Source organism: Sturnus vulgaris, chromosome 6, assembly GCF_052056855.1.
Source record: "Sturnus vulgaris isolate bStuVul1 chromosome 6, bStuVul1.hap1, whole genome shotgun sequence".
Classification (NCBI taxonomy): Eukaryota; Metazoa; Chordata; class Aves; order Passeriformes; family Sturnidae; genus Sturnus; species Sturnus vulgaris.
This window is the reverse complement of record NC_142248.1, coordinates 36,729,784-36,757,643: the sequence shown is the minus strand read 5'-3', so window position 1 is coordinate 36,757,643 and position 27,860 is coordinate 36,729,784. Positions and strand designations below refer to the sequence as shown.

Genomic DNA, 27,860 nt, shown 5'->3' with positions numbered 1-27,860 from the left:
CGTGCATGTGAAGAATGGGAAGAGGTGCTTGTGTCAATGGTCAGTCAGCTACAGTTGTGTCCTCCTGAGAGACCCTGTCACTGACAGTCTTCTCCCTCCTTTTCTCCCTGGCTGGGCTAGTGTTTCATTCTGGGTCAGAATCAGAACACAGACAGCACTTCTCAATTCATACTGGCATATTCTTCTGCTTCTCCCACAGTTTTCTATATGTTTTCTTTCTAAACTACACTGACTTTGGTTGACATCTGCTTTTCAGGAGAATTGAGGGCTACAGTGACACATCCTCCTTTCTGTCATGCAGAAGGTGTGTGGCCTCAGCCAGTTTTGCAGAATTACCAGGGGAGACTCCAGCTCCAAGTACCCTGAGGTTCTGCAAAGCTCCTCTCAGTAGCAGCCTGTTGGAAGGGCTGATGGTGGTAACTCCATTGCAGTGCTGCACCTGTCTGTAACAGGTCAGTTGAACAAATACACCTCCCCAAGGGTATTTCCCTGTGTACACTCTGTCAGAGCAGGCTGCTTTTGGTATGTATTCACAGCTTCAGTTCTTCAGTCAGTGTTACTTTGAAAGACAGATGGGTTTTGACTGAGAAGTATTTGGAAACCATATTTAACATTAACAGGTTGTTTTTCTTCTTATCTAGGTTTTTCTTATAATACTGCCTTATTTCTGTGGTTACTTCTGCCATTATTTTACACTCCCAATTCCATTCTTGAAATGAACCATAGCTGCTATTAGAAATACTTTAAACATTTCAAGCCCTCTTTCGTTCATGAACATAATAGCTAGTAATTCATTGTGGGTACATTTAATTGTAAGTGCAAGACTACACCCACCTAATTAGAGGGCAGCCTCAGGCAAAAATTGAACTGAGTCAAAATAATGGAGTGATGTGAGTTTAAAATAACTTTATTGAACTAAGTGGATTTCAAGGACTTACATCAGCTGAAGGACTGAGTGGTTACAGTAATACTTTCAGCAGAAAGTAAAAGGAAATGTCTTAGTTTTCTTCCTTTTCTAGGCAAACCACTTTAGCATTATATGTGGTTATAAACCCGAATATATCCAAGTCACAAAACATATGCTCTGAATTGCAAATAGGCATTGCTTGCAAATTGTTCTCACTCTGCAGGCTTTAGATAGGCACGAGAAATCAAGACCATATACAAAGTGGGCAGACCCAAGCCCTTGATCTGCCTTCAATGACAAAGGTTTGCTGGAATAGTTACAGCGTCAAGCCCACAGCTATAAATTCAGCCAAAACCAGGAAGAGAGTTTCTTGAATTAAATAAATTGCACAACCACAGGGGATTCTGGGTATCCTAAACAAAATCCTATGTTCTATGTTTCACTGGTAACAGAAATACCACTTAACAAAAGGAGTAAAAATCACAACCTCTACCAGCATTCCTACACAGACAAGAAACCTACCGCAGACCTGGCCTCCGGCTTCGGAAGAGCCCATCCGCTACGTTTGGACCAGCTGAAAATAGGTTCTATATGAAGGTCTTTGAAACAATTTGACTCTGCTGAATGACAAAAATCTCGGTCTGGGATAATACAGTAGGAATATGCATTGCAACAACCCAGCTACAGGGTTCTGGTTCTGTAATTCTTACTTTTTGCCTTGTCCCTGGAGTGATTTTGCTATTTTTCCACCCCAGTTTCAGAAATCACATGCAGCAGGAGTAGCTTTGGGTCTCTCAGCCCTTTTTCTATTGGTCAGGGGCAGTACCAACCAGTGCCACCTTTTTGAAAAGGTGACAGCTGAGGCTTTACACAGGTTGCAACTAATTCAAAATCAGTACTTACTCAAGTGGGCAATGGCTGATGATGTCATGTAAGGAGGGGTCCTCCTGGGCATAGCCACCTCAGACACAGCAGCGTGAGGGGGAGGCAATGGAAGACAGTGTGACATGGGCTGACACCACTGCTGTGCAGGACAAGATGACAAATGGGAGGATGGGGAGGGAGCCTGGCCAGAGGAGCTGGAGATGGTGGGCAGCAGGGAGCAGGGTGCAGCTCCTAGGTGTGGAAAGAAGGAGCCATCCACACTTTTCACCTGGGCTTCAGGGGAGCCTAAAGCAATTTGTTCTTCAGGATGGCTGTTCAGGGGTACATTTGCTGAGGACTCCCACCCTGCTTTGTCTGTGGGTGCCCTGACCCTGTCAGGTGGGACAGCAATCACGGGCAGGATGCTGGTACCACGTGGCTGCAGGACATCAGCCCTCTGCAGAGATGGTGCATTTGTGGCAGAGGGAGAAGTCTGAGGAGAGCAGGGAAGAGAAGAGCCCCTGAGAGGCTGGTGAGAGAGAAAGGGAAAATGGGAAGGATGGAGAGGTGGTGGAGACAGCGAGGTTCGCCTGATGCCTGGCATGACAGTCCTGCCATTTGGGCAGGGTGGAGGGGAGGAACCTGGGGCTGTTGGCAGCTCAGAGGCCGAGTGCCTGTGCAGGAACTGTGGGGGCTCTCTGGGTCTCTGCTGGGATAGGAAAGGGGATGGACTAGAGGGCTCAGGGACAACAGGTGCTGAAGAGACAGAGCTGGCTTGAGGTAGAGGGGGGAGCACAACTCCAGAGGCAGGAGCACCACAGGTACCAGAGGCAGGAGGAGGAGGAGGCTGGGGATGAGAGGGGGGAGAGCATATGCGTGGTTGAAGGGTGGAAACTAAAAGAATAGAAAAGACAAATGAAAAGAATAAGGTGGGTACACAGGAAGGAACGAAACCAAGGCAAAGTGGAATGGAGGAAAAGGAGCCGTGAAGTAAACGCAAATAGAAACTCAAACAAAGCAAAGAGGAGATGGTGCAGGCACCAGCTTGGGAATTTCCAGCCCTCAGCAGAACTGGAGGGGTGTGCAGAGCAGAACCCTGGCAGCACGGGATGGGCTGCATGCTCTGGTGCCACTGAGGCTCCTCCAAACCCCACGTGAATCTGAGTCAGGATCACGAGCATCACCTTTGCACCACGGACAGGTGCAAGGGACGTGCTGAACATAGAGGTGGCCACCTTGTAGGCAGAGAGGGAACAGCCACAGCCCCTAGGAGCCATGTCCCATTCCTTATGGAAGCCAAGGTGAGATTTTGACTAAGTTCCCTATAGAGAACAGCACTCTAACCTCTGCTGAAACAACAGTCCAACTCTTTCTGTCACCAAAGGCATGTGTGTGTGTCTGAGCTGGTTTCTAGTCAAAAATTTGAAGTGAGGGAAAACATTTGACTTATGTGGCCAGATTAACAGAAAAAACTTGCCCAAAACCAAAGCCCAAACACAAGATGGCCATCTCAGCTTGCTTGCTCTGCCTCCTTTCAGAGAGGCAAAGCCATACTTTGTAGCTATAAACTATTCCTGTCATCTTTCAGTTGATATGCTACAGAAGATTTTTGTAAGCTCATTAAATATATATATATTTTTCCATTAAGTTCACAGAAGACTTAATGATAACAAAATCCCCAATGAAGAGCATCTAGAGCTGTATCTTCCTCTGTGCTGTAGTTTGTTTTGTGCTGCAAATCAATGGGGAGTGCCTGAGCACATCCAGCACATCAACCCCTTTGTGCTGACATCCCCTGCAAACACAGAGTCACTCTTGTGGTGGCTGTGCTACCTGCTCTCCTCAGGGCTGTGGAAGACGCATGGCCAGGCCCCCTTGGTACCCCTGAAATGCCCCTCAGGTGTACAGATTTTACCAAGTGCAAAACCTGCCTAGCCCCACTGGCATGCCTCAGACCTGAGCCCCTGCAAATCAACACAACCATGCCCAAACGCATGTAAGTCTCTAGCTGAAAATCTAATCTTTAAAATGTAATTGTAATTATATAACCACTTTCAGCAGTCTGTATTTTGTATAAAACCCCACAAACCCCAACGGCAAGAGGAGACAGTCAGGGAGAAGTGTATCTGCTTGATTTGATACGTGCCTGTGGTAGAGGTTCTTCTTTCCAGAGATTCCTGGCGCTGTTGCTGTTGCTCCATCACTTGTCTAAAACAGCAATGAAAAACCTTTGGTCATGAGGTATTCGTTATAATTTTGAGTAAAGGCTTTATACCCTGAGAAGTGCTGTGTGTCTAGGGAGAGAGCTGATCCTGGGGGATGGAGGTGGGTCTGATTTCACTTGCCCTGGCCACAGCAGTGCCAGTTCACACATTGGGAAGCTTAACCAGGACAGAGCCCTGCATGCACTGGACACTGCAGGGGTTGGTTGATGCATTTAAGATAACTCCCCAGTGGCTCTGCACAAGGAACAGGCAGTGCCCAATGCCCAGGAGAGCACAGCAAATATGCATGCTGTTAACCTGAAGCCATCTAGTCGAACCTCCCTGCACAAGCAGCATCCTCTGGAGGACACAATCCCCGGGATTCTGTCCAGACAGCTTCTGAATATCTCCAGGGAAGGAAATATTTAAAATTACACAGTCCAGAATCTTTTATGGATCAGGAGCCCATATTAGCGTAGAATATTAGTATATTAGAATGAAAATATAGCCAAGCTTCATCTGTGTCTTGGTGCTGACTGTACAAAGCCTCTGTTGTCCAGGTGCACATCCAAGCCCTTTTTGGCACTGGCCAGTCCAGCTGACAGCCCCAGCACAGCTGTCCCTGTGGCAGCAGCTCCCCCAGCCCTGCTGTGCTCCCCTGCAAACACGGGTGGCAGCTCTGCACTGCTGCTCTGCTGGCACCTTCTCCCCAGGAGCTGCCAGGCTGGGTGTCTGGCAGGGAGAGGCTGGGGACAGCTGTGCAGGGATGTGCAGCTCCAAGGGCCCATCAGCAGAGGTCTGCTCTGCCTCGCTGGGCCACTCCTGCAGGAAGGGATGTCCCTGACCCCACCACAAACCCACCCTCGCTTGGCTCCTCTGAGAAAAACCTGACAGCTAAAAACCAGACTGCTTTCCAGGCTTCTTGGCAAGTGCACAGATATGGACTAAAGATTTCAACAATATTAAAATACAACTCTGAGTTTACCTTGCTGAAGCACTTGGTAATAAAGTTTATTACTATTTTCTTCCACAGTTTCTGGGTCAAATTTGCCCTACTTAATTTCATTTATCATTAGACCAGTCTTCACTGCACAGTTTTCTCTTTTCTCAACAGCTTTACTTCATGGTCTGTACAGTAAAGCAAGCTCAACTCTAAGCAACATTTCTATTTTGACTCCTTGCACAGTATTTTAAGACACCTCCCTGTTACATTTTTACTTGTACTTTCCAGAGTCTGCAATGCTGAGCAATTCTATCTTATTTATATACCAATAGAAGCTTTTAAAATAAAAAATGGTCCATAAAAATAAAGTTATATTATATGGAAAAGAAAGAATATCTTAATTTGCAAAACAAATTTTCTGTGTTTCATATCTAGTTCAATACATGGGAAAGGAAAATAAATCATATCGCTGTGGAGGGATCAATCCTAAAGTGGTTTTATGTTCAGGACGTGCAATCCATGCAATCTCTAGAAAATTGCAGGTTTATGAGAAAATTATCGTATGTGCAAAGGTGAATCACTTTTGAGAAAGTCTTGGTTGGTTGATTCAACTGTTGTCATTTAAGCTATGACACTTTAAACCAAATAAATAGAAATATTTACTTCAATACATACTCCAGCTCTTTCTTGATTGTTATGGGTGCAACCGCATCAATTGCACAGCTAAAACTTCAATTGTTAACACATGTACTGAGAATCTTCAGACCATACTGTCCCCTACCTTAGCTTGGCATTTATGAGCAAAATTTGATGATGAAGAACAACTTGACACATACATTTTCCTGATTAAACCTGGGGGAAATTCTAGGTTTATCTAGAGAACCAACCTGGAAAATTCCAGTCTGACAGAACAGAAAAGGAATAGGGGTAAAACACCCCCAAATCATTAGAGCTGCTGCAGAACAGATTGAGGTGCAGGGTGCAAAAATCCAAATGAGGAGTTAGCACTGCCACTTGAAGCCACTGGGGTTCATACCAGCCCTTTCTGCCCATGGTCAGAAACAGTTTATAGGTGCCAAATGCACCCTCCCACACATGCTAAAAGGAGAAGTTCTTAAACTCTTAGGAAGTCAAATTTATTCCAGTCAAACTAAATAAAGCCTGGGATTGGCACAAGGCTACTTAAGGAGTATGCAAGGAGAAAAGTACAAGACAGGACAAATTACACTCTGACTTAAAAATATATTCTTTAAATATTTGTGTAAAGATCTCTAAAAATACTTTTAAACAGACAAATTTGCAGAGTACATACCATAACCAAATAGCCTTCCTGCTTATAAGATGTTAAAAAACCCCCCCCAGGCTTAAAATTAAGTCTGCTCTATGCTTTAAGAATGCATCAGCATAATTAAAGCTGAAAGTCCTCTAGTGCAGATGCAGTAATATCTAACTGCATCTACTGGCATATCTTATTCCACTCCAGTGGAGCAAAAGAAGCTTTCCTAGGGCCATGTGCCCTGTAGCAGTCAAACAATACCTACCCAAAGGGCATTTACTGTCTCTAAACAAAAAAGAATAAATAAAATACTTTTATCCTAGCATGGTTAAGCTACTCACATTTTAAATGCACAGAATAGACACCCAAGCTGAAGGCCTGAATTACCTATGGTCTATGCAGAATCAGTGACTTCCACTGGTTAAAGGAAGAGCTGGATCAGGTTTTCAGGAAGGCAGTGGGAGAGGCAATATTGCCTGCCTTGGTGTGAGCAGGGGCTCTCTGACCTTTATGACAGCTCTGCTATCCCAAAGTAAATCTCAGGTGAAACACCATCACTGCTGACCCATTTAACAGTCATGGGTAAATCCCTACTAAATCTCAGGTTCTACACAGTTATTCATAAAGGTGCAGGAAACTAGTTTCCCTACACTTTCCTTATGGGTTTTGGGGGCAGGAATACTCCTGAGTACCTACCAAACAAAAGGTTTACCCAGAGTGTGAACTTTGGCTCACTTCACCCTTTAACAGTCATTACAGAATCATTAGCAATAATCAGAAAACATTCAGAACCAGCTTAAAATATGTACAGGTAAAAAGAGCAGTGCCTACTGGTGAACAAGGACTGCATGTTCATCCAAGTTACAAACTAGAACTCTGCCACAGCTGATTAACTCACCTTCTCTGTGCTTCCATCTCATCTGGAGATGGACCATTCTGGATCTGGCGCTGGGCAGCTGGACCTACAGAAAAAAGGAGAGGATGCTATTAAGAAAGCAAATGTGTCTGACTTCAAAAAGCAGTGCCACTCAGATTGTTTTTCCACCTTCCTATGACAGACAAACCTCAAGCATTATTGTCTTCTCTTTGCTTTATTATTATTTTTAGCTCTTTTTTTTTTTTCCTATTAGACTAATCACTGCCTCCTGTACATTTTTAGTCCCATTGAGAGAATCCAGGGACTAAATGTGGGAGCAGATTTGTCCAGAAACTTGGCACCAGGGTTGCTGTAGATTACATACTAATCCCTTCATGATGTGAAGACCTGCAGTGTTGCAAAAGTTGTCCTGTAGAAGGACAGCCCACTGCACTGGGATGCAATTTTAGCTTTGACATGGTTCAGCTCCATCCCTCAAGTATTATTCTTTACTTGCCCAGAAATTCAACTGCCTTGCTGAGTCTGGGAGCGCACATTGTGCTAACTTGTGCTGCTCTGGTGCTGAGCTGGCATCAAAAGCTGCCTGATGGAAGGAGCAAAGAGATGCAAAATTAAACAAGACTTTCACAAAAGTGGCTTTTCTTTTTACAATGTGGTCTTTTGCTTCTGGGGGATCCACATCAAGCTGAGCTTTCACTGGCAGCCACCAAAAAAAGCTGACTATGCATGTGACCATTTAAGTCAAATCTCCTCTCCTGATTGATCATTTAATCTCTGTTCTCAGACATTTAACCAAGGACACTGACACTACATGCTATTTTCAGAGAGAAACAATTATTCTGAAAATAAAAATAACTATTGGTAACATAAGTGGTCTTGCATTTATTACAAGGATTGTTCCATTCATTTGAGGAGGTGGGGTTCAACTGAGATTAAACAGATAAGACTTCTATTAAATCCAACAGCAATTTTCCTGATAAACTGGAAAGGAGATCAGTTATGTGCAGGAAATTATTATGCCTACCTTATTTTTTCATTTTCAGATGTAAAACTTCACCCTTTTAAAAGTTATCCAACAACAGCAAATCAAAATAAAACACTTACAAACCTAAATACGTCATTCTCAAATTCTTAAGCATATTTAATCTCTATATTCTTTATGTATTACTGCCAGGCTGAATGTTATCTGAAAACCAATTAAGGAAGTATGAAAACAGGAAAAGATGGCAGAAATGCATCATAGTGAGAAATTCCAGAGCATCCAGAGACCATGAGGAAATGGTGCATATTTTTGAAATGTGTTTAAGGACTAACATTTGAAGGAAGGGTACATAGAACTTTCTGAAAACCAGGCCTGTGTATTCTAATTTTGGGTCTCCCAAAAATGAAGCCAATAACAACCACTAAGCCAAAAGTTCTGAGATTTAAAAATATCCTATGATTGGGCATGAAGTGAAGACAGTTCACTTCTTTAAAGGCTCAAGTGTTGTTTATCATAGGTCTTTGGCAAACTACTTAGACAGAAATGCCACATTTTGTAAAGATCACACTAAACAATGAACGTGGGGAAGTGAGTGATTTTTTTGGGAAGCAAGCCTCAGGAAAAAACTTAGCAAGTATTTGGGAACCACACAAGCAGAAGGCTCACGTGAAAGGAGTTTAAGGTGTAGCAAAGATCTTCTCAGAAACTACACGTGAGGGAGCCAGGGCCAGCTTTTAGCCTGCTCAGCCACAGCTCAGGGGCACGGAAGGCAGGGATTAATTTCATGCTTGATTCTGTACATCTATGCTCTGCTGTGCACGTACAGCAGACAGCTGGGAGGCTGAGGGGGTTTCAATTCCACTGGATTTCTAGGCTTAACTCCCCTCCACATTTGCAGGTATTGCTCAGACAGAAGTGGACATGAGCAGGGAGTGCTCTTAGTGATGCCATCCTCATCTGAAGATGCTTCTCGAGTTGCCCTGAGCTGTCTGACCCTGCCAGCCTTTGGGAAGAGGCTCGCAGAGAAGAGCACTTCTCAGCACAATGACCAGGAGAAGGAGTTCTGATACTGACCCGTTTGCAGCTCCACAGCGGCTGCCAGTCGCATTTTTAGAAACTAATTAACGCAGGAGATACTCTGCGAATGTCTGTGTTTCCTCGCTTCGTTGCTTTGCAATCATTAACCGCGCTTTTACATAAGCATCTTGTGATTCAGCTGAAGGCAGATTTTGGGCGCACACAGATGTTTTCCGTGTTTATTTTTTTCTCCTCCTACTCAGCCACTCCAGCACCCACTCTGCCCTTGCCCAGCTGTCCCTGCAGACAGCGAGGGGGATGTCCTGGCACAGGACACTGCTCTGTGCTGGCTGTGCAGTTTCCATGTGCCAGTGGCTGCTCCTGCACCGCCGCACAGAGATGTCCACATCTGGAACTGCAGCCAGCCAAAAAACAGGAACAAAGCTGTCCCTGAAGGAAAACCCATGGCCCAGCTTCCACTCGTGCCAGGAAGGCACGAACAAACGGGAACAATGCCATCCTTTCTCTCCTGCTGGAGAAGCTCCATGCAATGTTTATTTCCCCTCTTTTACTTTGGCTACAACTGCAAGCTACACTGACTGCGTACACTTAGAAAAGTATCAAAACTATTTATTTCTCTGATCAGCTAGTGTTTTGTGCTTCTTCAATACAGCAGGTCCAATCTAACACATTTTAATTCATTATACAGAATGGAAGCAGCCCCTGCTTGGGGATTTTGCAGCTCCTACAGCCACTATGCTGCCTGTGGACCAGTGTGGTGAAAGTGGTGGGCTAAGGAAAGGGTCCAGAGTCAGAGCTGAATTAGAAATACATACGGGCTTTAAATTCATGATATTGAAAATTTTTGTTTTGCATATGAGGAAAACATGACCATTTCGTGAAAAAAATACAAAACCCCAAAACCACAAACAAACAAACACACACAAACCCCGGGCAGATTATGGGAGGAAAAGAGGTATGTCAGAGAGACAGACAGCTCTCCCTCATTGTTTGATGATTCCAGCACATACTTGGATTGTGGGAAACTCTGGTTCAGCCGTAAGGTCTGACCTGTAATCATTTATATTCTGGCAATATGACATAAAGTCTTGCTTATCCTGACAAGAACAGAAGAAAATCTTTCCAGATTACAAGTTTCTGCAAAGCTCTTCTTTCCAACAGCACTATCTCTCAAATAAATTGGCATTTTCTGTCATGAAACCCCAACATATCAGTTGTTGAAAGCAGCTCTGACTGATGCTAATCCCATCATCCCTGTTCAGGTGCAAACCCACGCTGGGACTCAGCTGGGCAGGGTATTTTGCTGGGCTCTCCGTAATCCTTCTGGTTGTCCCTGTGCACTTGGGGCTCTTTGCTCTGCCCAATTCCCAGCAGCCAGCCCCACAATGAGGGGTGGGACATCCAGCCTCCATCCATCACTGGTGTGACACCCAGTGGGTGCTGTCTCTGCTGCAGCCAGGGTGGGAAACGCTCTGTGTCCCCACCTGCCACCAGCTCCCTATACACAGGCTGCCTGTAATTTCAGCTCTCTTGCACTGTTGGCAATCACGCTGCTGCTGCTGCTGCTGCAGAGCCTCTGTCAGCACTTGAGCAGCTGCCTCTGTGCTGGGAACCTCAGCCTGACCTCTCCTGTGGGGACTGCACACACTGGAGATGTCCTGGCACAGCCACACACCACCATAAAGCACCTGTAGGAGTGGGCACTGGAGTGGTCACAGCAGTGCTGGTGACCAGTTGTGCTATGACACTTCCCTAAACTCATTAGTAGAGACAATTATCCTGGACAAAGCACTGATCTAATTAGCCTAGATAAAGCCTGTAGATAAAGCAGGACACTATTTCTCGGCCCAAGCCAGTACAACCAGAGTTGATGTCAGGACAGGTCAGGTAGACCTAACTTTCCATGGCAAGCTGAAGGACTGGGAAGAGGGATCAGTGGTCACTGCACCCTGTCACTGCAGCTGGGCAGAGCCCTCCAGAGTGCTGCCACACTGCCATGGCACTCCTGGGACAGGGGCTTGGGACTCCACATGTCCTGCTCCTGCCCACCTTGCTTGGTTTGATGGGCAACAGCACCCTGGCAGAGAGAGGGGGCACACCCCACTAAGGGAGGGTTTGGGGACAGTGTCACAAAGTCTGCTTTCAGGCAGTTTGCCTCACTCCCATTAAACATTAACTTGAAGTAGAAAAAGTTTCAGAGAGCGTTACTCAATCTGGGTGCCTCAGCAGCATTTTAACAGAGTACATTAAATACCTTCTATAACATCATTTACACATGGACCAAACTTCTCCTCTGAGAACTGCAAAGAACTTTATCAGCCTTAATTAAGCTTCAATGCTATGAGGCAGAAGTGACTTGATTACACCCAGGCTGTGTCTGCACAAATAAAATTTGGTTGCATCAATTTACCTACAGGTGAGATTTGCTACTGACACAATCAAAACTATGTAGAAGGTCACCTAAGGCATTCTTACTCAAATTTGGTTTGACCTGAGGCAAGTAGAGTGCAGGGAAAGGAGCATTTCCAACTGTGTGCCACAAAACCTTCTCTACCTCTTTCCCTTGTTCCTTGGTGACCAATAGTGCTGTAAGTCTGTGGCAGAGGAAAGTAAAACACATCCTCTTAAAATCATCCCCAGCAATGCTTTACATAACCTCAGTTTACCTTATACCACACTGGACAAGGAGCAGTGTCTATCAGGTACCAACCCTCAGCTGAATTCTAGAATTCCCGTCTTAGAAGCTATCAAAAGCACTATTCCCAAGGCTGCAACGGATTTGCTTTTATCTTTTACCTCTAGATTATTTTAATCTAAGATGAAACAGGCCCTGCTTTAAGTGAAATAAGGGTGTGAGTACATGGGGTCTGTATGAAGTCTGTTCATTCGAACTAAAAACTGATTTAACATTCACTGCTGAAACTTTCTGATGCAGATAAGGTTTAAGGACAGTGACAGAGCTGGAAAAATAAGCCTTTTATTTAACACGGGAGTGCCCTACTCTCGCATTAGTTCACACCTCCTGCAAGGACTTATGTACAGGTGCATGTGCTGTGCACAGTCCTTGTCTTCCTGGCTTTTTTAGGAAAAAATCAACAAATGGAATTACAAGAGTCCCCACATGCAGAACCACACAGCTGTGGGTGAGTACTGAGCAGGATGGAAGATGTGAGATCCAGAGGGGAGTTACTAAACAAAAAGGCTGTGCAAAGATCCAGTGCTGGAAGGTGATTAGAAAGCAACCATCTTAAATTCACCAGAAGTGCTACTGAGCACACCAACATGAAACCAGTGCCTTTGACTCAAATGCTAAAGCTGGTAATTCCATTACTTTGCATAAAATATGACGGCACTTGTTTGATCCTGGCTGTTTATTCATCATGACACTGGCACAGCATTTAGTAATTTTTCATGCTAGTGTCTTGGTTGAGCTGGTGAAGAAAACCTTTTCTTTCCCCCTGCGAATGCAATACAGATGAGACAGTGCTAAAACAGCTCCTGCAGCAAGCAACTCCACTCTGACAGCAGGGGTCACAATAAATATGTAAAGGACATGGCTTGGCTGCATTTATCTCAGCAACAGTGCCTCAGCTCAGCAGCACAGCTTGGGTTACCTCTCACATAAGTAACAGCACCACTACCTTTAAAAAAGATTTAAAAATACACATAGGTGACTGTGCAAACAGGAAACCTTTCACAGCAAGGTGGCTCCAGGGCTATTGGAGTCAGCACCTCTCCCAAAATGCAGCCTGGAGTGGTGGGAATGCATCCCCATAGTTAGGGCAAGCAACAGGAATGGGAGTCCACGTGCTCTGGTATGGGACTCCCTGTATTTTATCTGGTGATTGATTAACATAAAATGTAAGAATTGCGTAAGAACTGGAAATTATTTTCCTCTCAGCAGCTCAGCTCTAACAGGAAGACAAAAACACGTACAGATCTAGAACAGCATGAGCTTTTTTGGGCAGGGGAGGCTGAGAAAGGAAAGCTGCAGTTCTGCCTGGGCAGGGGAAGTGGCTGAACCTTGGTTCCTCACTTCCCAAGGAAGTGCTTCGAGCACCTGACCTTGAGGATGGCAGCCCAGGGGAAGGTGATGGCTGCACTCCAAGTGCAGGGATCAGGCCCCAGTGCCACAGAGCCTGACACATGTGCCCAGACCTGTGCAGTGCTGGCTCTCCAAGAAACAGAGAGAAACTCTGGCAAGATGAATGCAGGAAACCTCCGTGCAGGACAGAAAAAGATGGAACTCGAGCATCCCAGGGGGATTCTGTTTACTGTGCTGAGCTCTGAGCAAAAGAGAGCTAATTCAATAATGGCTCAATTATGTGTTGATGAAATGGAGGTGGGTAAGGCAGCCACCTGCCAGGCTGCTCTGGGTGGGGGACTGCCAGCACCTCCCTCCTTGGCAGTGCTGCTGCAGAGGCTCTGGTGCATTTAGAGAAGCAGGAAGCAGCCTTGTTTCCACAGGCAGGTTCATGATAAGTAGGCAACCAGCTTAGTTGATGACCAATTGCTTTTCTTAGGGGAGCTGCCTCTGGCTCTGAGAAAAATGTTATGTGCATAGAAAAGTATAGGAAGAGAAATTTTACTTTTTTATTATTAAAAAAAAAAAAAAAAAAAAAAAAATCCTTGAATTTCCAAGCGTCTAATTCTAGTATTGGTGGCTTTATAAACACGCTCAGGGAAAATGATGGGAGAAGATGTCAATCAGTGCCAGAAGTAAAAACGTAATCTATAAAATTCAGGACCATGAGATTAGCTTAAAAAAATAAAAGAAAGTAAATTAACCCCACAATTATTAGTAGCAAGTAAACAACCCCCAAGCACTTCTGTTCCCTCCTTTTTTTGATTGTTTTTCAGAATGTGCATCAAGCCTGTTTTCCTGAACATTCAGGACTGAAACTTTTTAATAAACGTTAAGATTAGCTCATAATCTTGTGCCTCTAGGCAGTAATGGAGCTTTAAGAAAAACACCAAGTACCATCAGAATCTCATTAAAATCGGGAGCATGGGCCATCCTGAGAAGCTGGCACCTCCTCACCACTGCATGGGCCTTCAGTTAATGCTGGAGCCCAGGCAGTGGATGCTCCAAAGAAGCTGAGAGTGGAAACCAATACACACCATCTAATGATGTGGTTTATATTGCAAAGATATTTTCCTGAATTTGGACAGGAATCGTTTCACTCCAGTATCAGTCTGCCAGGTGCTGTCTCAACAGAGTCAGGGACACTGCAGTGCTGCCCTTGTGCTCTGCAGCAGGAGCATTGCTGAGCTCAGAAAGATCTGTTCTGTGAAATATAAACTATCTGCTTTTAACTAAGAGTGACTGTGTGTGTTTCTGCACCCAAGTAAGTGCATATACCTGTTTATATCCACTTCACACTTATATTTCTTTACATCAAATAAAAAGAAGAGATACTTTTTTTTGGACAAATTGAATTTCTGAAAATTTCTGAAGTCACAGGGAAAAAGAATCCAGCCACTGGCATGGACAGCAGTTCAATCAGCTGGTATTTACACACACAGCTGGTCAAATATCATCTCTGGTTTTGCTTAACTATAGGATTTACAACACATTAGATCAGAAATGTATATATATACCCACTGTAACCTGGTGCAGCACCCAAGGCACCAAGAGCAGCATGGTCTATTCTTAGCCCATCTCCTCATACAACCTTGCAAGGCAAGCCTCTCCATTTTCAATGTCTTCTCCCTGTTTCCCTGCTGGTAGGACAGTAAACCCGACAGGGCAGCATTTTCCACCACATGGAAAACAGCAGGGTCCATACATAGAAAACAACACATTATAAACACACAGTTTGCATCTAGTTAATAGTTAAGATCTAGACAAGATCTATTTTCTCAAGATTTAAATCCCAACATTGCTGTAAGGCAGCTATGATGGGTACCTGTACCTGGGTAAGAGTCCTGGACAGAAGAGGACTCTTCTATGAAACACAACTAAATGGAGACATATTTCAAGATTTATATAAGAAAAAAAACCCCAACAAACCACATGGAAAAATATCATTAGAAATAGGTAGGAGTCCTTAATAATTAGTCTCAGTCTTAAATAAATTCAACTGATAAAATATTCAAATACAGCACCTGATCTCATGCACACTTACACCCAAAGCCAAGCTATCTGTTTAAGGGAAGCAAAAGTCCCACTAACTAGGAAGGCCCAGAGTAAACCTACTCATCTCTGCAAATCCTCATTTCCAGAAGAGCTAACAGGGACAGTCACAGGCAGGTCGCTATGGAGAAAAAAACAGCCAAATATCCCATTAACTACAGCAGGTATAAAATGCCACCCCTTTTCATATCTGTTTCTTAAAACCATTGTCTATTCCATGAGTTCAGATACTATTCACTAGCAAGTAAAAACAGAAGCAATCCAACACATTGATTCAGAAGTCATTGTCCCACATCCTTGCTGTAATGACCTCTCCTGATTTAACAGCCCTGACTGATGCCAGCATCTCCTCAACCTAATGGGTCATTTCTCTCAAATATGATCTCAGCCTCCTACTGCCCACCTGCCTGAATTAAGAGCAAATTAAAGACAAACAACCCATCAATGCGATGCAACTGGAAGTGGTTTCCCAGCAGAACAGGATGGCAGCACAAACCACCTCCATACAAAACCACCCTGGCACGAGCATCCCTTCCCCCTTCCCGGGAGGGCTCCCGCAGGAGCGCAGCATGCAAGGGACAGGACAGCAAGGCAGCGGGGAGGTTTCCATCACCTACAAGACATTCGGCACAGGATGATGCAGTCACAGTGGCAGAGGCAGAAGCAGTGCCAAATCCATTCCCTGCTGACCATAGTATGGCCCCAGGCTGCTCAGCGCGCTCCCCGCGGCACCTCCGCATGCCCGGCACTCCTCGCCACGGGCCAGCTTCCACCAGGTGTAATCAATCCCCTGCTGCAGCAGCACCGTGGGCACAGCCACTTAAATATTTAATTGGACCCTTTTCCTCACCTATCACAACACTTCGGGGTGTCTGAAGCCAGACTTCATTGTCTGGACTTTCACATAATGCTGTGAATGTAAGAAAGAAACCGCATTTTCTGCCTGCTGCTCCAATCAGACCTCCCTATGTTCACCTACGTGCAAGCAATTACAATAAAAGCAAAGTGTGAATAAACAGAAAGTTCAGTTGTCTTGGGGGGAAAATGGCTGCTATTGAACATGCAGGATCAAGTTCACTGGAAGCTTCTGAAGTCAAAGGGGTTCAGTGATAAATGTTGAGCAGTAGTCTTAAAATGTAAGTGTGAACAAGATGGCTTCAGAAATATGCATATATGGCTTAAAATTCCCATCTACTATTAAATTTTCTCTTCATAATCCCATCATACCCTCTCCCCTCTGATCCTAACCCTTTTTATTTTGCCTGCTAACCACTTTCCTCTTCTGTATTTATGTGTGGCAGGTCTTCCAGAGGCAATCCAGTTAAAGTTAACAGAGAGTTTGTAAGAGAAGGCTAAACAGAATATTTATTTGCTCTCCACTTCTGCCTTATCACCTCTGATCCATTTCTTTCCCTTCTCCTCACCTTTGCATTCTTTTGTCTGCTGGGGACTTCACACAGCCTAATGCTCTACTCCTCAAGCAAATTCATAGCTGGCTTAGGGGATGTATCTCCACAGCTTCAGTGACACTACTATGATGCAGCTAAGTCTTTTATCTAATGTCTGATTTTTAGAATATGCTGAATAAAAATTGTAAGTTTTTATAACTATAAGTTACCTAGGGTTACACCAGGTGAAACCCAGGTGGAACAGGTTCATAATTAGCAATGTATCAGATCCACTCCTATCCTTCTCAGGCAATACTTACTCATCATAACTGAGTAGTTGCTCACTCTCTGTACCTGCCTCTCACAACATTCTCAGAATGAGTGATATGTAGATATTCTGATAGCAAAGCTGTTTATCATATGTTTTCTAATGCTTGCTGCTATGAATTATTTATGTCCCATTTTAAGTATACAATATCAATACCTCTCAGGTGTTCCCCACTATCAGATGGAGCAAAACAAGCATTAACCAATCAATATCTGAGACAGCAAAAACTCTGTATATGCTCTACCTGTATATGCTCATTGTTTTCTGCTTGCTGGCTTATAAAGCCATTAGAGGAATACCAGAAACAGGAGTATTAAATTCAAACCTGAGTGTAAATTCAGAGTCTCACAGCCATAAAGACCAATGGTGTTATGCAATTACATTCTGAGGATTTAAGAAGATTCAGGAATATATTTAAATGAACAAAAACGGCATTACAATTGTAAAATTGTAGGCCATGTTTTATATTCAGGACTCCAGTTTTCCTAGAGAACACGATATTATCTAACCATTGCATTCTCAGTTTTGAGGGCACTTCAAATCCTTTTTGTTCTCCTGTGCTTTTTTCCTGTATCTCACACTGAAGAACTGAAGGGAAGCATCTGGCTGATGTAAAATACCAGCTAAACCCTCCAAAGTGCTCACTTGTCCTGCAATACCATTGGAACTACCTGCTCTTTCAAAAGTAAACACTATTACACAAATGTAGGCAATTTAAAACAGTGTATCAAACTAATGACAGAATCTGTAAACTCAGAGATGTACAACTTAATTGTGTCCTAAGAATGCATCTAACTCTCAGTGACTTATTTGGCCGAGACTGTGTTACCCCATATTTTCTTTATTATTTTCTTACACACTCATCTCTTGAGTCTTATCACAGTGAGGTTGTGGTTTCTACAGGGTTAAATATGGTCATGACTAATAAAAAGCTAAAAAATATCCTTCTAGGCCAAACAGCACCTCAGAGACTCTCAAACTGACCTAACAGAGATTAACAAATTCCTACAGCTCCTTCGGCAGACAAACCACCTGCACAGCAAACTCCCTGCCAACAGTCTGCCATGGAGCCAGAAAACTGGGATTGTGTGATAACTCCTGCCTCCACCCCAACTCCACCCTCCTCCCTAAAATTGACATAGCGTTTTTAAATAGGTCATTCAAACACAGCGTGGGGCAGCACAGCCAGTGCCACCATGTGACTGAGTAAATGGCAGAGCAGGAGAGCTCACATGGGTTGGGAACAGGTTCTCTCAGAGACTTCACCATCACTTCTGATTCGGAAATAACGATTGGTATCCACAGTCCCACCAGCAAGAGTGGCCCTTTTTAAGTGGAAATAGCAGCATGGCCCGCAGGAAAAATAATTAAAGACCCTGAGAAAGCAGTTGCCCCAGAGAGTATGACATGAGCCACCACCTCTGCTTCTACTTTGGATAAATAAAGTTATGACTTGCTGGACAACACTATCAGTGTTGGTCCAAGTTTGGGGGAAAAAAATCTAGTGTGGCCAAAATGTGAAAATACTTTTGTAACACCTGCACTGAGACTCCTAAGCTGTGGTATATGTGTCACCAGCTGCATGCAAGTCATTTAAAAGGAATACTCTATCGTGCACCACTGGGCACAACCCTTCCCCTCAGAAATCTTGTAATGTCCTATTAGCTTTACTTGACCCTCACAGACATTACAGCCCAGCTTGCCTGTGGCAGCACAGATGATCCCTGAATGAGGAGCACTTGCAGATGCTGTGCACCTAAAGAGATTTTAAGTAACAATTCAATTGACTACCTCTTACTCCTGTATATAAAAAACCCTTGACCTCATTTTGAGCATGAAGCAATACTAGCTGGCTGGAAGACAAGCACTCCCCCAACTAACTGCTCCTGCAACCCTTACAACAGGAAATCAATTGTGAAAATTGCATTTTGACAAATATAAATCATTTCTGACAAACGCTGACCTCTTGATGCCCAGCACTTACCTGGTGCAGCAGCCCGCTGGAAGGAAATATGCTAGAAAAATGCTTCTTTTTAAACAGAAGTTGGAAAACACTAATTCCACAATCTGCAGCAGTGAAAATGAAGGACAGCTCTGATCCTGCAAGTGGTAGCAGGCAGGCAGGTGACTCTCCTACATGAAGCCTTTTGTAGGAAGGCTGTAATTATCTGGTTGAGCACCTACTGATTGTATCTGGAGACTGTGCGAATAAGAGCCAGTATGCAGCTGATACAACTCATGTCATTTTACTTTCTGTACATTTTGTCCTTAATTGAAAAGGTTGCTTTCCTTTTCTATTCCTAATATCTATTATCCATGCTTGAGAAAGCACTTAACAGCACATTAGACAGCTAAGAACCCAGAGGCTGTGCCAAAACTGAAATAACACTATGAAATTAATCAAGTGCTTGGTTTCATTTTAGTAGTGTCTTTATCAACTGGCACTCTGAGAAGGTTTGTACTTTAGAGAACTCTGGAAAACACTCAAGGAGGAGAACAATGAACTTTTAAGTTCCTCAGCCAGACAAAATATACTAAAAAAGCCATTCTCATGCCACTGACCACATCTTTGTAGTTCTCAAGATGGAAAGTAATTTCTGTTCTTAAGGGTCAGTGTCAGATATCTGTTATACCTGTAGAAGCTGTTTATGATGAACCAGCCTTAATTTTTTATATTGCCCTTCTCTGCTCTGCCCTTCTCTGCCATCCTGGGTACTGTGACAAGGAGAGCTGAAGTTTTTCCCAGTAGCACCCAGGCTTGCAGGATGGCTGCTATTCCACAATGCAGCCACATACCTTAGCAATTAGGCTGGGGTAAGACTGTATGGGGCAGATTTAAAACCTGGGAGAAATCAGCCTGCTCATCTCCACATTTTGTCACTCTGGAGCTGCTCCCTGCACAGAGGCTTGGCTGAGTCCATGCCAAGCCAGGACACTTCAGCTGATGGATCCTCTCCTGAATTTCTGTACCTGCAGTACAGGCACAGCTGAGCAAGACCAACCGAGGAATCCAACATGTAACCTTCAGTTCTTGCATGGACAGCCCAGATACAAGTTCTGAATAAAGACTCACCCATGGGATTGAGAAGACTCACCTGGCACAGCATCTATTTCAGAACTAGCAAACAAATATTTCCAGTTACAAACCATTTTAAATGGAATGGCTGGAAGACTGGAAGTTTCTGCTAAGAAACAGAGAGCAAGAAGCATTCCAGGCAAATGCAAGTCTCACAAACTAAGCCCAGAAAACCCCTGACAACTCAAGTAAAAATTACAGTTACCAGAAAATTATCTGCATTGGAGCATCTTGTCCTGATGCCATTCTCTAGTACTATGCTCTGATTAAATCATGTCAGTGTTTGTGGTACTAAATTAAACAATATTTAAAAGATATGCTTGCACTTTGTATATCTTTTCTTTGCAGGGCACTGCTAAGAGCAGAATAAGATGCACAGATGAAGGAAAGATGAAGGCTGGTAAGTCAGCCATTTCTCATGACAGTCACCTCACTTACAAGTTATTTAAGCTGCTGTCTGCCAGTAGCCTGTAGTATGGTAACAATTAAATAGTCACATACCTATATTACACTATATTGCTTTCTAAATTGCCTTCTATGAAAAAATTTCAATCAATTTAACTGATGGGGAAATTTGAAGTCTGCTGCACTGCTATTAGCATCATTTGGTATAAAGGACGTGCAGGCATGCATTTGATACTTCTCAGAGGACTCGACTTTAATTAATTTAAACTTTCAAACTGATTATGATTCACTTCAAAATGCATTCTGTTCCTTGAGAGTGTAAACAGACACTTCTTGGGAAACCATGATGAACTTCTATGATGCAGAAAGCCTGAGGCCCAAGAAAAAGCCTCAGACTCCTGTAAAGAAGCTAACAAGCACAATTCAAAGTACTTCAGCTTTGCAAACTTCTAATTGCAACACCACCCTCCTCAGCTATCAGTGCCAATCTAAGAGAGGGATGAATCCTCCCTGGCAGTGTCGCTCCACTAATTACAGAAGCCTGGTGAGACTCAGTTCTATAAATATAGCTGGGATGAGTCCAATCCTAAGAGACTAAGCCATAAACTCTACCAAATTACCCATAGATTCAGGGAGGGTTTGGAAAACCCAGTACCAAGCTGCATCTTGGCTCAGCACTCTGCTCGGCACTGTGACTCACATTGGGTGTGCCAGAAAAAGCCTTGCAGTGAGCAGCAGATACCTGTTAGGCTCTGCCTGACCTTCCACAATGGGACCTCTCCAGATAAATCAAACAGCCTTCCCTCTCCCTGTTCTTCCCCCAGAATAACGAGTGGAGGTTTATTCACCCCTGAGCTTGGGTGACCAGCTTTCTGTCCTGTTATCTATCTCATCATTGAAAGGAGGCTGGAGAGCTAAGTGGTGGTGAGACAACTGTGACACAGAGCATATATCTTTCCTCCCAATATAGACAAAAAAATCTTCCCAGAATAAGAGTTAAAAATAGCTGGTTGGCCTTAGAGGGGATATTCACTTTCAAAGACAGGAAACAAGTCTAAGCTGCCACCTCTAATATGACAGGCACCTTTAGCAGCCTGCTCTCTGCCAAAATACCTAAATCCCCAATCTTTCTTCTCCGTAAATTTTTTACCATTTCAAATTTTAGATGCTTTTCAGAATGTTATGAGAAGCTTTGGGGGGGAGAGGGCAAATGCAACCTTCTAAATTACATTAAAACCAGCCTTTTTTCAGACCAAAAAATCTCTTCAAGGTTGTTTCTTAAAACCTACAGCAGTCCTGCCTTTATTCCTACATTTCTTATACCAGTGTTTCATCTCCCCAGCATCCTCTTTTAGCCCTGCTCAGTGCCTGTCTCCTAGGTGGAGCAGGCTGGCCACATTCCACCCAGTGCTGAGATGACTGCACACTCTGGTTTGGGTATCAGCATCAGCAAGGCAGCTTAATGCTTTCAGAGCAAGGGGCATCCTTTCAAACACTGTATTTTATTTACCAGTGATGGTAATGAGCCAGCTGGGCAAACTTACCTGGGGAAGTGGTAGACTGTCACATGAAGTTATTACATCCAGACAGTGGCTTTCTAAAGTCTACCTTCACTTGGTAAAGAATTTGTGTTCAGAATTCCAAAGATTTGAACACAGAGGTTACAGTGGATGGCTTTAATAATCTCTTCTGACTAAAATTCTAGGAATCCAACATTATTGCTTATGTGCTTCTTTACACCAAAGATTTGCTTGACTCTTCTGTGAATAAATTAAAGCTTAAAACCTTGCCAAGCTGAGAAAATAACCGTGATATTTCCAGCTGCTTTCCCCAGAATGCTACACTAATCCTGGCCCTGAGCAAGCCTTGCCACTTTTCTTTCGAGCAGTTTGACAAAGGAGCACGGCTGGACTGCTCCTCTCTATGGCTCTGTAAGGGCTCCCCCCTCCCCATAAGTTTGCTCTCAGGTATTGCCAAGCCACCACAGGATTTGGGAAGCTTTCCTTGCTGTTCCCTGACATGGGTATAAGCATTTCTTTGCAAGTCTGGAAGGTGGCACCACAATTCACATTCATGACCAAGCAGAAACTGCCTGCAGATTTAAGTGATAGCCTAAATAAGAACCACTCAGAACGTCATTCATCATAAAGCTGAAAAACTAGCAATGTCCTGCACATCTCCTGCATGCAGGAGTGACAAACAGGAGACAAGGCTTGCTGTCCAGCTGCCAAGGATGGGACCTGGCTGAACACCCCCTCTCCATCCCCAGAACAAGCCCACCTGGGCACCCGAGATATGTGAGCAATTCTGCACCGTGCTGATGAAGTCCTTAATCCACGTGTCACCCAAGCTGAACTGCAAAACGCACTGCCTGCCCTAGTTATCAAATGACCTGAAATTCAGCACGATCATCTGCCATAACAGCTGGCTCACTGACGATGAGAGAAACTCCTGCCCAGCACACACAGCCTCCCACGCCGAGATGCTGCTCCCCTCCCCCTGCATGGCACGGCCTCAAAATGTCTTGTGTTCTTCCAATTCTGCACGCTGACTCTTTCCTCTGTGCATTTATTTTTCATCTGTATCACTAAAAAGAGATTTCAGAGACCTGGCACTTCAAAGAGGGGGAAAAATAATGAAACATTCTTCCCAAGGAATTAAAACGAAGGTAAGGTTGGATTTTGTCAGTTTTTCTTTCTTTCTACTTAGGCTGCTACATAAATAATACATAGCACCACCAAATTTACTTCTTTTTACAGTAGCAACCTATATAAGAACATAGTACCAGACATGAAAATGATTGTATGAGTAAGACTTAAGTGCTCAACACAGGCAAAGTTAGGGAGCTAAATAACTTTGACAGGTGTTATAAAGATTTTTTTAGAAATTACTTATGCTCAAACACTCTTACTTTTTGAAGTTATTTTGATGTACACCAAATTATATTTTTCTATTCCACTGACAAAATCCTAATCACATATTAAAAGAAGTTTTACTAATGTACAAGTTAATATTAATGATATTTAATACACCTTATTAATGAAATAAGCAGAATTAAATGCTTGTAGTATATCTTAAGATAGTTGGTTTTGCACTTCTTCCCCAACTAGAAATGACGAGTGAAAGCTGTTGTTGAAGAGCAGCCCCTCGGCTGAAACCCAAATGTTACTCCATTGAACTCAGTGGACATAATTTCCTGCTAAATTGGATCTAGAAGATGATGTTTTCTCTGTGGATCTGTCCTCTTGGCTAAATACATTTTCCCATTCCCTAGCTAAAATGGGAAATGAGGACTGCACATGTTCATAGTGTTCTGTGTCTCAGTCCTAGAAAGTCCAACAAGTTCACACTACTAATGTTGTGCCTAAGAAGCATCTGTCTGATTTTCACACATGTGACTGTCTGTAGCTGTTGCTAGAGCTCATATGTGCATGAGCAAGAACAAAGTTTGGACTGAACATATGCCTTATTCCCTGTGTTTACTTCAAGGTAGGCTTCAGAATCCTTTCTGTAAGTGTGAATGCAACCATGAATATTTGATTAGGGACACACGGAAAGAATATGAAATTATATGGCACCAAGGCTTTAACTAAAGTAGGCATGAACAAACAATGTAGCTAATATTAAATGTATGCTTATATTTTTCTTGTTCTGCAGCCTTGTCTGCACATCAGTGTGAATTAAACAAATTGAAAGCCCACATTGAGCAGCATCAGATCTAATTGCAGTGTAAAATGTTTCCCTAATGAATTTAGGTTTTCTTATTTTCTCTTACTAGTGTTATCATGCTATTAAATAAAAGCAGTTTACTAATATATACGGATATATGTGGATATATAGAGGTAATTAAAATTAAGCCAATTATTTTGGTTCATTTATGAGAAAAGGTTATGAAAATAAGCATTTTTATCTATATTAATTTTACTTGTGAGATACTGTCAATAATGCCTTGACTTTATTTTTTTATGCTGTTTGCCAGGTGCTGAAAAATGCATGAATGGAGTTACTGCCTGTCCTGGACAGATCATAATCTAGGCAAGTAAGTCTTGATCTCCTAATGATGGGAGTCCCTTAGTGAGGCAGGAACACCCTCCAACCCTACTCCATTAGCCAAGATCTCCCATCAGCCAGACAGGGTGGAAGAGGAGCCCTGCTAACTCCAATCCTGAGCCTTGATCTGTGAGACACACACACAAAATTCACCAGGGATGGCTCAGTGAAAACAAAAACCAGGAGTCTTCCCACTAGGACTGGCTGAGTGCTTTTGCAACCAGAGCAGAATTCCTGTCTCTATCACAATCCTTGCTTTTACCTCATGGAGGAAGGCAGTGGTTAACACACCTTGCTCAATAGTCTGTGGTTGCCTGATTTGGGATGATAGGCTTCAAGTGGCAGGTGGACCCAATTCTGCAAAGTGCTGAGCTCTGCACAGGAGATGCCAGTTCACTGCCTCTCCTGCCATCACCAAGAGCCACGAGCACATTCCTGATGTGTGTTGAAGTCAGCACCTCCTGTATCAGTTCCACAACACATCCTCCTTGCCATTCAGCTTAATTCCATCTGGAATTTTTCTAATACCTGGAGGATGCTCCTCAAGAGCTTTTTCTTAAGCCCCTCATTCATTCATTAGCTGTGCTGGAGCAGGGGCAGGATAAATGGTATTGGACAAATTAAAGTATCCTGAAGGTTTCTATTACATATTACATATTACATATTACCTTTTTGGGCCATTTTCTAGACCCTTTCTTTCATAGATGAAGCCAAATCAGCATAATTTTGCCTTAGGAACTTTCAAAAAATGTGCTTTTTTAGGCTGGCAATAATAATACATGTAAGCTTATGATAAAGCTTCCTGCAGTAAAATCTTACTCAGCCACATGCAATCCCAAAATTGTTGCTCTGAGAACTACAGACAGACTTCTCAGGAAATGCCAGAGGAGGTGTTTGGCTTTCAACTGTAATTCAGTAGACAGCTAATTAAATGCTTTGCTAATAATAGTGTCCTGTGTATGAGGAGATAAGCTCAATTACTTACTGAATTTAAGTGGAGTTTTGCAGACATGCTGGCATATTGCTGGTAGCTAAACCAACTTTTTTTTAGCTATACAATTCACTCTCCTTTCTATTTCTCTAGTTTAGATGTATCATTAATGAACATAAAATGTCACTGATGGAAAGAAATAAACAAATCTGACATTTCTTAGCTAAAGCTCCATTACTACATAAAAAATAACCATCAATTCAATACAATAATAGCAGACACTCATCACAAAAAAACCTCAAAAGAAGTCAATGGAAATCGTCCTACTGACTTAAGGTGAAACTAGACAAAATCTGGGATTGTTGTCATCAAAATACGTTTGCAGTCTGTATGTAATCCGTGGACCACACTATGCTGTGAAATTCAGTAGGTCCAGCACATAATCATCAACACTTTGGAGGTGAGCAGGGAAAATGGAATGCTCTTTGCTTCCCAGATTCTTTGGGAAATACAGTGTCACAACTTTTCTCATATTAAGACACCAAGACTTTACTCTTCACACTCCATACTCTCAGAAAGCACAGTGGTGATTTGGAGGTAAAGTACACATCCTAAATTAAAAGAAAAACTATTGTTCATGGAGCAATAATGCCATTTTTTTCATCTCCTTAGGGCACGCCTACCCAATGCAGCAGGGCCATGCAAGAAAATTATTGACACAGTGCTGTGATCAGGGGAGGGGATTCTTCCCCCCTACTCTGCCCCTGTGAGATTCCACCTGGAGTACTGCCCTGGAGTCCTCAGCACATGGGAAACATGGACCTGTTGGAGCGAGGCCAGAGGAAGGCCCCAAAGATGATCAGAGGGCTGGAGCACCTGTCCAAGAAAGAAGCCTGAGAGAGCTGGGGCTGTTCAGCCTGGAGAAGAACAGGCTCTGGGGAGGCTTTATAGCCTACAAGAAAGAGGGACTTTTTAAAGGGGCATGTAGTGATAGGACAAGGGGAAGGGCTTAGAAGGGTAGGTTTAGATCAGATATTAGGAGAACATTCTTTACTGTGAGGGTGGTGAGGCACTGGCACAGGCTGCCCAGAGAAGCTGTGGATGCCCCATCCCTGGATCAAGGGCAGGCTGATGGGGCTCCAAGCCACCTGGTCTAGTGGGAGGTGTCCCTGCCCATGGCAGGAGGGATAGAACTAGGTGGTTTTAAAGCCTGCTTCAACCCAAACCATTCTCTGGTTTTATGATTCTATGATTCTGTGATCCACTGGAGGATGATGAAAATGACTGGAGGCTGCAAACGGCACTTGAGGAAGGGGCTGGGTTTGTCATCTTGTTTGGCTCAGAGAAAGGAAGGCTGAGGATCAATCTCACTGTGGCACCAACATCCAACTGGTTCATGATGGAAAAGGCACAGCCCTGGAACAAGGGTCTGGTTACGTGGGGGAATTTCCATCCTTAGTAATTCTCAAAATTCACTGGATCAAGGCACTGAGCAACCTGACCAAATTTTGAATTTAGTCTTGCTTTAAATAGGTGCTTGGACTAGATGTTCTCCAGAGACCCCTAAATAACTCTGCCTGAAGACACTGGGGAAATTAAGGAAGCAGCTATCACTAGTGTCCACAACATATAGAAAGCAAATAAAGAAACTTATCTGACCATGGTTTTTATTGTAAAATGACTTCTCTATTAATAGCCTGGGGTCCACTAAGCAGCTTCTAGATCTTAATTAAGGTAGTTATTTCAAAGATAATTCACATTTAATACCTAAGTATACTTAATAATCTCCTAAATGCTTGCCTGAATTTGAGCTCTGCTGTAACAGATGTCCTTGTATGAAACAAGGAACCAAAAAGCAGAAGAAGGATGCTGACTAAGTATTAAATTCCCCAAGCCACCAAGCCTCTAAAAGACACAGTACTATTCTACACACTACAGCAAAATAGTCCAAGCCAAAAGATTTATGATCATTTAATAATAAATAATTTCATGAAATCGTGAGAACTCAGGAACTTTGGCCTTGAACACTGCAGACTTCAAAATTTCCAAGTGAGTTTAAGTGAACTAAATGATGACAACTCCTCCAGTGCTACTCTACCCGTTCTGTGTCAAGAAAGAGTTGTTCTAAGTTGTGATTTCTTTTGTAATTAAAAGGGGGGGTTGGTAGAAATAAGGGCCTGTGTTTCAAAACAATACATGTGTTTGAAAAGGAAAAGAAAAATGCAGAGCTAAAACGGACGGTGGTAAGAAGAGGAAAAGAGAGACTAAAAAACCAAAACAGCCAGTAGCTTAATGGAACTTGACTTTGAGCTGCATAAATAAACACAGCTACAGCTTCTTGCAGAATCTAGGAAAATGCCTCAAGCACGTGAAATGTGGTGGTTGCCATAGCAATTTACATACAGGCATACATCAGACAAATCCTGAAACTCTCTGCCAGTTTAAACTCCCAAAC

The 27,860-nt window shown here is 43.3% G+C and overlaps 2 protein-coding genes and 1 long non-coding RNA gene across 20 annotated transcripts in view; 1 reads left to right on the top strand and 2 right to left on the bottom strand.

Moving 5' to 3' along the window:
* EVL (Enah/Vasp-like) overlaps positions 1-27,860 on the bottom strand; it is a 142,722-nt gene that overhangs the window by 11,978 nt on the left and 102,884 nt on the right. For all 18 annotated transcript variants that reach the window (XM_088166228.1, XM_088166240.1, XM_088166230.1 and 15 more), the window contains exons 4-5: positions 7,093-7,156; positions 3,918-3,979 (exon numbers count right to left, since the gene is read on the bottom strand). In XM_088166228.1, the coding sequence (XP_088022354.1) occupies positions 3,918-3,979; positions 7,093-7,156 (126 nt within the window). The remainder of the gene's footprint in view (positions 1-3,917; positions 3,980-7,092; positions 7,157-27,860) is intronic.
* Positions 1,667-3,036, bottom strand: LOC148223426 (ena/VASP-like protein). The gene has a single exon (XM_088166244.1). It carries the CDS (start codon positions 2,889-2,891, stop codon positions 1,800-1,802), a length of 1,092 nt encoding a protein of 363 aa, XP_088022370.1. The 5' UTR covers positions 2,892-3,036; the 3' UTR covers positions 1,667-1,799.
* LOC148223425 (uncharacterized) lies at positions 22,958-27,064 on the top strand. The gene is made up of 3 exons (XR_015804234.1): positions 22,958-23,092; positions 24,404-24,463; positions 26,078-27,064. It is a non-coding gene; the product is annotated as an uncharacterized LOC148223425 (long non-coding RNA).